This window comes from Pteropus alecto, unplaced genomic scaffold (genome assembly GCF_000325575.1).
Source record: "Pteropus alecto unplaced genomic scaffold, ASM32557v1 scaffold8, whole genome shotgun sequence".
NCBI classification, from domain to species: Eukaryota; Metazoa; Chordata; class Mammalia; order Chiroptera; family Pteropodidae; genus Pteropus; species Pteropus alecto.
Window position 1 is genome coordinate 15,229,122 of NW_006494609.1, and position 10,585 is coordinate 15,239,706.

At 35.9% G+C, this 10,585-nt stretch overlaps 1 protein-coding gene across 1 annotated transcript in view; it reads right to left on the bottom strand.

Moving 5' to 3' along the window:
• Positions 1-10,585, bottom strand: part of CATSPERB (cation channel sperm associated auxiliary subunit beta) — a 79,343-nt gene that overhangs the window by 33,854 nt on the left and 34,904 nt on the right. The window contains exons 8-14 of the mRNA XM_025042115.1: positions 9,297-9,392; positions 9,068-9,186; positions 7,875-7,907; positions 5,146-5,212; positions 4,827-4,873; positions 4,277-4,429; positions 2,714-2,866 (exon numbers count right to left, since the gene is read on the bottom strand). Coding sequence (XP_024897883.1) covers positions 2,714-2,866; positions 4,277-4,429; positions 4,827-4,873; positions 5,146-5,212; positions 7,875-7,907; positions 9,068-9,186; positions 9,297-9,392 — 668 coding nt within the window. The remainder of the gene's footprint in view (positions 1-2,713; positions 2,867-4,276; positions 4,430-4,826; positions 4,874-5,145; positions 5,213-7,874; positions 7,908-9,067; positions 9,187-9,296; positions 9,393-10,585) is intronic.

Below are 10,585 nucleotides of genomic sequence, written 5' to 3' on the forward strand. Positions count from 1 at the left end.
AACACATGGGTGCTTCTATCACTCGGGAATATAGCACTCATTGCTGGCACAGCACGATCCATAATCCTGAGCATGTGATATGGGGGCCTCCATTTCTACTCTTGCTTTGGCCCCTGTAAATGTTACTGGTGAGCATGATGGTGAGTGGGTGTGGGTCGGGGAGGGTGCTTTGAACATATGTTCAAAATGGCGTTAAACTCTACCTGTTGTTCTGTAAGTTATATTTGCCACTTAACAATATATCTCACATAATTTTGTTAGCTCATGTGGATCTTCATATTCTTCTATACTGAGGCATAGTCTCCAATATTAGGAATATACCATACTTGAGATATTCTATTTTCCTATTAATGGATACTTAAAGGTTATATCAAAATATTCACTGCTATAAACAATACAGCAATGAACAATCATTTACCTGCCTCTTCATACTAATGTTAAAATGCACCTCTAGAGCAGATGCTGAAAAATTAAGTTGCTGAATCAGAAACTATGCATATTTCTATCATTTTAACAGACACTGCCAAAAAGCTCTTCGGTTTTGCTGACCTAGTTTATACTTCCATAAGCAGTGTATGAGATTATCCAAGTCCCTAAACCTCACCAATATTGATACTTCAAAAATTTATTTTTAATTTTTACTGATTACCTGAATGAAAACAATGACATCTTACTGCTTATTTTCTAAATATTTTAAATTATTGGTACATGCACAGCTCACTTTTATTCTTATTTATTTAACAATAAAACGAGAATGAGAACTGATAGCTGAACCCAAGAATTAGCATATTGCCAATTCTTTATATTTTTCTATATGTTTCATTCCAATCCTATCACCCTACCTCATCCCTCAGAGATATCTAATATCCTGAAATTTGTTTTTATGCCCTTGCAATTTTTTGCTTTTAGCACATACATATTTTTAAATAATATATTGCTTGATTTTACTTTTTTTGCACTTTTTAAAAAGGGTATCATACCATTTATTGTCTTCTAGAACTTATTCCCCCCCGCCCGCTGCCAACATCATTTACTTATATTCATGCATTATATTCATGCAGTTCATTTGCTTTTCTACTGCTGTATAGTAGTTCATTATGTGAATAAAATATAATTTATTTATTCATTGTCCTATTCATGGGCATTGGATTATTTTCAGTTATCTAATGCTATTATTAACAGTGCCATGATGAAAACTTGAAAATGTTTCCTCATATATGTTTCCCTTGCCCAAAAGTGAAACTGGTGGGTCACAGAATATGCAAACATTCAAATTTGTATATTCAAAATATGCAAAATCATGCAAAATTGCTTTCCTAAAAAGTAGTAATTTACTCTCCCATCAACAATGTATAAGAAAGCTGGTTGATCCACATCCTCTTCCAAATGTATATTGTCGGAATTAATTTTGCCAACTAAATAGCTGGAAATGATATCTCATTGCATTCTTGATTTGTAGTTATATCTAGTGGATTATACCATCTCTTCACATGCTTATTCATGTGTATTTCCTTTCCTGTAAAATGCCCATTTATGTTTTTTGTCGATTTAGCAATTAGGTTGCCTTTTTTGTATTGCTTTATAGGAATTCTTTATATATTCTTCCATCTAATTCTTTGTCAGTTAAATGTGTTAAAATATCATCTCCCAGTTTGTATTTTCACTTCTCTCGATGTCTCCTTAATGAACAGAATTCTCTTCCTCTTCCTCCTTCTCCTTCTTTTTCGTTTTAGTAATTTGAATGCATCTTTTAGGTTGTTTATAAAGTCATATATCTTTTATAAGTAAATAGAGTTCTTTTGCTACTTTTTAATATTCATGACTTAAATTTCTTAATTTTTTTGTCTTATTGCATTCCCTCTGTACACTCTTCTTTTTCTTAACAAGTCTTTGGTAGAATTTCAACTGTGGTTAAATACAACTCTCTGTCTTCTATACTATGTGTGTACCCCCACACTTGAACATGGAGAAGAACATTCAATCATGCTGAACTTGTCACACTTAGAATTCATGAGCATGAACGCAATCGTACTGCATTCACAGTCAGTTCATCCTCCCATCCTTCTAGCAACTATTTCATTCTGTTCTCTTTCCTCAAATTCCCAACACTCTTCCTCCATCCTCACTCAAATAATGACTTTGATTTTTTTGTTGAGAAAATAGAAGATAAATTCCCACACCCTTTCATTACCATAAGTCCCCACCTACCAGCTTTGAACCCATAGATTCTTCCTTCCCTCCTGTTACTGCAAGATAACTGTCCTCCTGAGGCCCATCTTTCCACCAATGTGCGGATCTCATCTCCTCTTCCCTATTTGGAAACCTCACTCCAGAAGTTTCTCCTCTCTCTCTTTCCTGCATCATCAATCCCTGCTTCTACTGAATAATTCTCATCAGCACACAGTGTAATTCCTCCTTTTTTTTTTAAAAAAAATAAACGATAAAACAAAAAAACAAAAAACAACTCTTCTCTTGACCACCCTTCCTCCTTTAAAGATTGCCCCATTTTACTGTGCCACTTTTCAGGAAAATTCTGCAAAAAATTTGTTTATAGTCGTTGTCTCTGTTTCCTCTCCTCTCATTCTCTCTTCCTCGGGCCTTTTGCCTCCCTGATCACCAGAGTGACTGTTCTTTACTTGATGCATAACCGCTCGAAACGGAGGAAGTGAATGTTTCACACTACACTAGGGTGTGAAATCGCACGGGTACACACCTGATTACCATAAGCGTAGAGAAAATGGCTTCGTGGGTGGAATACCATTCCAACGGGAGAATAGAATGATGAAGGAAACGTGAAGCGTGGAAATTTTGGTCTCGAGCTTAGTTTGTTATTTTTCAGGATGTGTACGGAGGTAGTGATCTCTTTCTAGAAATAGATAAAGCATGAGCAAGTCATAAGAGTTATTTTTATTAATAATGCTAATCTATGTTACAGTTTTTAGAGTCTCCTGCTCTTTGAATTTTTTATTAAGATAGGGACACAACCAATAACACAGCATAGAACTGGAAGGATTAGCAACCATCAGTATCTCTTTACTCTGCCTGCTACCCCCCACCCCGCCCATATACATCCATTTTATAGCTGTCGAACATGAGATTTGGAAGATTATATAATTTTTCCAAGGTTCTACAATAAATGGCAGAAAGATTGATTTCGGCAGGAAGATGGCTCTAATGCCCGTGCTCATAGCTGTCATGTCAAACTACTTTTGAAAAGTGTGTACACCTGGGCCATACTCCAATTCTATTGGATCATGATCTTAAAGGGGATCAGACTATGCACCCCGAGATATGCCATTTTGGCATAAAAATCATATTAACCTGAAGACACTTGAGATTCAACAAATGCAGAAAAAAACGCCTTTCCTTATCTGACTAAAAGCAGCAACTTCTGGGAAATAAGACTGCCATAAATTCTTTTCCAGAGCATATCTACTTCCAGGACGGAGAATGTGTGAATAAAACCTACCTCAATCCCTCCTCCCCAAAGGAGACAGAAAGACCACTCATACCTGTATAAACAAACATTATCACAAACTTTATTATCTCCCGTTTGTTCTCCTGTAAACCCATGATCTTTTCTTTTGTTTTTTCCTTAAGTGCCTTTCTCATTTCCCCATTAACCTAGTAAGATGGCATTTAACCCCAAATTCTAACCACTTTTTTGAGTTACTCATCACTGACTTTTGCCTGCCTGTATGTGCACGGCATGCAGAAATAAATGGTGTTCTTTTCTCCTGCTGAGCTGTCTTTTGTCAGTTTAATTTGCAGGGCCCTGATTACTGAATCCAAGAGGGTAGAGGAAAAAAATTTTTTTCTTCCCTAAAATCATAAGGGTAAGGATGAAATTATATAGACATTTTAATGGCTCTAAGAAAAATTCTAAATCACATCTGGGGTTAAGACCCTTTGGAATAGAAAATATAGATCTGCGGTGATTTAGTTTAATTTTTTGCTTATCTAAACTAACCACTTTTACGAAACCTTAAATTTATATAGACCTAATTCAGCTTATATTCTCCAGGAGAATAAACAAAGAAGAACCACTATGCAAACAGCATCATATTCTCCATTTTCACCAAACTGAATGACAATCAGAGGCAAGAAATCTCTAAAGCATCTTAATCTGTATTATTAACCATAAATAATTTTGCTATGGCTCATTTTATCAACTTCTACTGCCCAAGATTACAAGAGCTGAGAAATACATTTTGTTTAGATAAATTTTCATTAGTGTAGTGTCAATAGCAACCACTGCCCGGCTGTTAAGGCCTACCTGGTTCCTTAAGAGGAAGACTCCAGAACTATGCTCTTGGTCAACGAGAAATGTTATTACAGCTGAAGAAATAGTTTTCATCCCTTTTGAAATGTGAGGTAAGCAAGGCAACCAATCATGAAATGGCTCTTTACTATAAAAACAAGAGCTTTCCTACAAAAAGAGATAGGAAAAGTTAAGGCCATTCTTGAAACATAAGTTCCAATGGATTCTCCTAAGCAAATAAACTAATGAACCATTGTGTTGTCCTGACTGACTGCATATAATGGTGTTAAGTCTTTGATGTCTGTGCTTCTCTTCTGGGGCATGTGAGTCCAGAAACCATTGCAAAGCATTCCTCTCTGGCATGGATTGTTTTTCTGTAACTCCAGTGTAGGTCTAGATTAAACACAATTAGGATATTAAACCCAAGTAGAGGCACCACTGGGAGCAAAGAGTAGTTGTTAAGCCTTTTGGTCTGTAGAACTGCCATTTTTTAGATTTATAATAATCCATGAACTCGTGCACATACACAAAAATGTCTTACATTTTAAAATATTCAATGTCATACCTCACTTAAGGTCCTGTTTCTCTCAAAGGTGACAGTAACATAGTCGACTAAAAAAATATAAAGGTACAGAAATTACAAGCAGCATCTATAGTTTTAAATGTATCATTAATTAAGTATACTCAAATCAATTTTCTTACACTTATCTCAGATTGTCTTAGATTTAAATTAATTTTCCCCCTTAGCTTTAGGCCATTAACTTATACAAAACAAACCTAGCTTTACACTTTATTCTATTTTTATTTTATGTCATTCAATTTAATCTATTGATGCTATGTATGTTGAAAAAACCCTTGTTAATATCTCTTTAACTAAAATGTACCTTCAAAGTGTGCTCTGTTAGCAAAACATCTTTCATTGTACCACAATTTTCCTTTGACATAGTCAACCTACATAAACAAACAAACAGATAAATAATGTCATTTAGGCATTATGTAGACTTAAGACATTATATAGGAAAAACACTTAAAAATTTAAAAGTTTAATAGTTCAGGAATGTGAGGCAAATAAAGAGAAAAATTATATGCAAATAAAATAAAATGTTGTAGAATGAGGACGAGAAACAAGAATATGGTTTTTGAACAAAAGAAAAAAAAAAGAAAGAAATTTCACACGAATTAGCACGTGTTAACGGAAGGTGCCCCAGTCTATGAACGGTCTTTTCCGAAGCTACCAGAAACTATTAGCCTTTCATCACAGTCACAATGGGTCTTTTGTTCCTCATTAGGTGCAGCTAGGTTTAAGGAATCTTCACAGAAGCCTGACAGCAGCAAGAAGCAATAAGAACAAAGCCACGAAAATATGGGTTTAAAAAAAACTGGTCATAAGAGATAAGCTTCCAAGAAAGTGAGATTATATATGTTGGATATTAATTATATGCAAGGGTTTGAGACGGTTTTGTTATAGAAAGATTCTAACTTTCAAATTATTGTTGAAACAAAAGGGAGACCTTCTGACATTTTTGTAGGTCAAAATAAAATTTGTGTGCTCTGTGCATTAAAATCCTTTTAAACGTTCTAAAGATGATAGTGATGATGGTTGCTCAGCTCTGAATATACTAAAGGCCATGCATGAATTGTACACTTTAAATGGCTGAATTTTATGCTACATGAATTATATGTCAATAAAACCGCTAAAGGAACAAACAAACAAAAAAGCCTGTTAAAACAGAATGGGCAACAATTTATTTGAATAGTGTGGTATCTTCAAGGTAAGTTGTTATATCGAATGAACCTTTTCGAGTTCTTACATAAATCTTCAAGTTTGTGGGGTACCATAATTATCATTATAATATCTGGGTAATTAAGATGGAATCTTTACTGGACCCCGACTTATTCCTTTTCTTTTTCTTTAGATTCCTTCTTGGTTCCCCCTCACCCCGCCTCCCCCCCTACCTGGGATCAAACTGGTAACAGCCCAGTTAATATATCTGGGGAGAATTTAATCTGATCAGGTTGACCTCATCCCAGGGATGAGCTCATGACCCAGGTCTGACTCAGAGTCACAAAGGTCAGGAATGAACACATGATCCAAGTCAGGTTAATGAGTCAGCCCTGAAATTTGCTGGAACTACTGGGAAAGAGATGCTGTGTTCCTGTTGCGATTGCTAAACGGATCGCTTATTAACCTGGTGGCTATTCTTAGTAATTCTTACTAATTGGAGAAAACCTACTGAGAATGAAGTTAATGGCTGGGAAGGATGGCTTGAGGTGAGGGGGAGGCATGACAAGGATGAAAAAGGTAGTGGAGGCGCTGACTGTAAAAGATCTTGTATGTCTCACAAGTTAGAATTTTATACTTGAAGAAGCGACCCAAAGTCTGTGATATTTCTACTAAACAGATTTTGGCAGCTAACTAACATATTTTTCCTCATGTCAATTTCCCAATTTAGCCTCTTTGTACTTAGTATTGTTACCTCTGTCTGAACGTACTTTGTCAAAATCATTCCTTCAAGTCATTCAAATTTCTGCTTGAATTTTACCTTCTTGGAGAAGCCTGCTATAATCATCCTATTTAAAATACAACATTATCTTCCCCTTGCTCTCTATTTCCCTTACCTGCTTTAATTTCAATAATCCCTGATTACTACCTATAATTATGTTATGCATTTGTCTGTGTACTTGTTTATGGTCTATCTCCCTCAATAAAATGGTAAGATACGAGAGAGTTGGAACTGTGTCTTGTTCACTATGGAACTTTTCTTGTCTAAACAAGCATGGGCTACAGAATGTACTCAACAAATATTTGTAGAATGATGAATAAGTAAATGAATAAATCATCAAAAATTAACCCCTTCAACTACTTGCCCAAATAGCAACATACATCTGATTCTTACTATCTTTTCTTTAATCATTATCAAGAAGGTCTTATCTAAAGGTAAAGCCTTATATTTTTAAGAATAATTTCACTTTTGAGCATGCGTGCGTGTGCCCACAGGTGTGTATGAGGAGGGACTGGGGAGGGGACATAGTAAAAGGTTAAGAATACTCAAAATTTTTGTTGCGGTTTCCAAACTAAAGCATGCTTATATGTTGATGGAAATGATTGAATCATGAAACTTGACCTTGTAACAGAGAGGGGGAGATAACTGATAATAAAATTCCCCGCCGAAAGCCAGAATTCAGAGGTGTGGATAGCTTACATGGCACTTTTGTGCAAAATTGAAAAAGTAACTTTCTCCAGGTAGGCACAGACCTGCCCAGAAGTAGATGGATTGGGGCGTATGGTGTTAGCCCAATTTCAGCCCCACTCTCTTTTCAGCTGGGCACTCTTGAACAGAATACACCTGTACACTAACAACAATCCTGGACAGAACATACAAAGAAGGGGTGGGAGCAGCCTCTGAGACAAGGAGGGGCGATTTGTCCTTTGAAACAGAAGAGAAGATTATTGCTTAATGGCTGGTAGAAATACTTTTTTAAGTTCACATTTTAAACAATGTTATAGTAACAGGAATAATTTATACTGTGAATTCTTATCTTGAACCTCATCTCTTAGGTCATTAAGGAAACATATCTTCTAACCAATCCTTGAAAATTTAAAGTCTCTTACCCTTTCGAAACCACAAAAGTCTGCCCTTGAAAACTAAGAGAGAGGAAAAAAAAAGAATTTTAACTTTTGCTCGCATATGAGAAGGCATAAGAAAACAACAATTTAAACTATATTAAAGGAAATCATATATTTTATATCCCAACACTAAAACCAGCCTCTTAAGTAGTTTATACAATATCCTGAAATTTCCCCTTCAGTCTTTGCCTTGTTTCACCATTTGATCGATTTATTTCTACTTTAATTCCAGAAAGGATTTGAGACCAAAACCCTACCTCGTAATGATTAAAGTAGAGGAGCTCGGAAGTGTGCAGAAACACAATAAGTCTGCCACCCACTTGGGATTAAAAAGGCATACCCCTAACCTATCATTTTCTCCATGTCCTCTCTGTGGCTTCTGCCCAGCCCAGTGCAGTCCCTAGATCAGGCCCCCAATTGTACAGTCCTCTCTACTTTGAACTTGTCACTTCCTGGCTTCTTCGAGTCTCTGCTTCAGCAATCACATGATAAGCACACAGAAGGTCAGATCTATTAGTTGTCTGAGCAACAAATACTACTTTCTCTGAGACAGTGAGAAAGGAGGGGAGACTGAGAATACTTGTATATCTGAAGAAAGGTAATAATTACCATGTACAAGAAATACCTACTTCTCAACCAGTACAATTGCCCCTTTCCTACTTCCCCTTATCTTTTCTCCTACTGTTCCTAGGTCTTTATTACAATTCTTACTTATGCTGTGGTAATTTCTGAGAGGTATTTGTTAAATGCTTAAGAATTTCATTGTTTGCATATTGTGTATCATCACCAAAATGTACATTCCCCTTCTCTCAATCCCAGAAGTTACTTCAGTTACTTTGTAATACTATATTTAGCTTAATAAATTACCCTAAAGCATTTTGAGAACATATACAACTATAGATAGATAGATAGATAGATAATAGATAAACTGTTTTCTACTTGTACATATTTAAAACTTATTATAAATTTGTATAGCAATAAAACTTGCACCGTGTCCAAAAACATACTCAATATCATAATGCAAAGGAAGAAGTTATTCTATTATGCTTTTACATTTTGAAGAGGAAGAAGCATTTCAATTCAAAAATATATCACACGTAACTCAAGTCTTCAATATTTCTATTTTATGGCACAGAAGATATTTAAGATCAACTACTAGTTACAAAGCAGACACATACCGTGAGGACAGAGGATGATGGATAGCGAAGATCTCCACTTATGAAAAGACCCAAAGAGGTGAGGATAACTAAGAAATGATTTGTTAAGACCATATCCACCACTGAAAGCTCTGTGTGTTCTAAAGGAAGAAATTGTACCATGGATTATAAAGTAAGAGAAAGGTGACCTACTGATCAAATGTTGATATAAATGAAATGCTAAGGATGAAGGCGCCATCAGAAGAATTACCTTCTCCAACTTCAGAATAGATCATATCTGTCAGGTTATACCACGTGATGTTGTTATAATTCCAAAATCCAGAAAAGCTGAGGCCTATGTAAATACCTACTATGAGAAGAAAGAAAAATTAAGGTTATGAAATTTTGCAAAGCGAGTAAATCACTTCTATGATGCTAGGTCTTAGGGGCCAGAGTCTGCGTCCGCTCCACCTTCCAACCCAATCTCTGCCCCGACTTCAGTTCCACTCCCCCATTTGAATCTTGCTTCCTGAAGCACTGGAAAGATGAAGCATCTTCAGTTTACACCACAGAATTTTGGCCCATCATCTCATTTAATTATTAAGTATTTTGTTTTTTTATTGAAGGGGATCAGAATATGCCCCATCAAAATGTGCCGCTTTGCCATGAGGATTATTTCGAGCTGGAGGCAACTGAGAATCAACAGATACAAGAAGAGACCTCTGTCTTCCCCTTACCTGCCTAAAAGCAGGGCATAAATTTCCCCTCGAGTTAGTTGCCCCAGTTTTTCCAGGAAAAGAAGATCATTCATCACCATAAGAGATGTGAGTTGACACTGAGACAAGTTTGCATAAACAGACCTTACGAAATAACTGTTATCTTCCATGAGTCCTACTATTTATTCCCTAGTCACTTCCCCATAATTTATTGTCCCTGGAAGCCCAGACCCCTTTCCTTTGTTCAAATGGTATATAAATTCCCAAGTTTAACTCCTTTTTTTGAGTTACACTTTTCTGTGAACTCCCACGAATGTAAATATTAATAAAAATTGCATGCCTTTTCTCCTGGTAATCTTTGAGAGTTTAATTCACGGGCCCTCAGGACTGAAACTAAGAGGGTCGTAAAGAGTTTTTCCTCCCTGACGATATGCTCCTGAGCATAAATATGTTCTTATTCATTAGTTCATTTCAGCAGAAAATTTTTAAAAATCTCCAAAGAAGAAAATTAAAATGAAAACAAGAGAGAAGAAATTATGTTTGATTTACTTTAATATTCGTGATTTTAAAAATAGAAAAAACTATTTGCAAATGCCTCATGAGAATCTATTTTAAAAAGACCGAACATATTGCAAATACTGAAAGCACTTTGTTCCCTGATCCTATCTTTCCTTGGCCACAGCTAGGAATGTTGAGTCTTTTGGGTTTTAATTGGAGAATGTTATTTTGAAGTCTAGTCAACGGTCACAACTATTAGGGGCTGGGGGTGTGGGGGTGGGAGCTGAAGACAGTTGATAATCTAATGCGTACACTTTGTTGCCAAAAGATGAATATAGGAACAGTT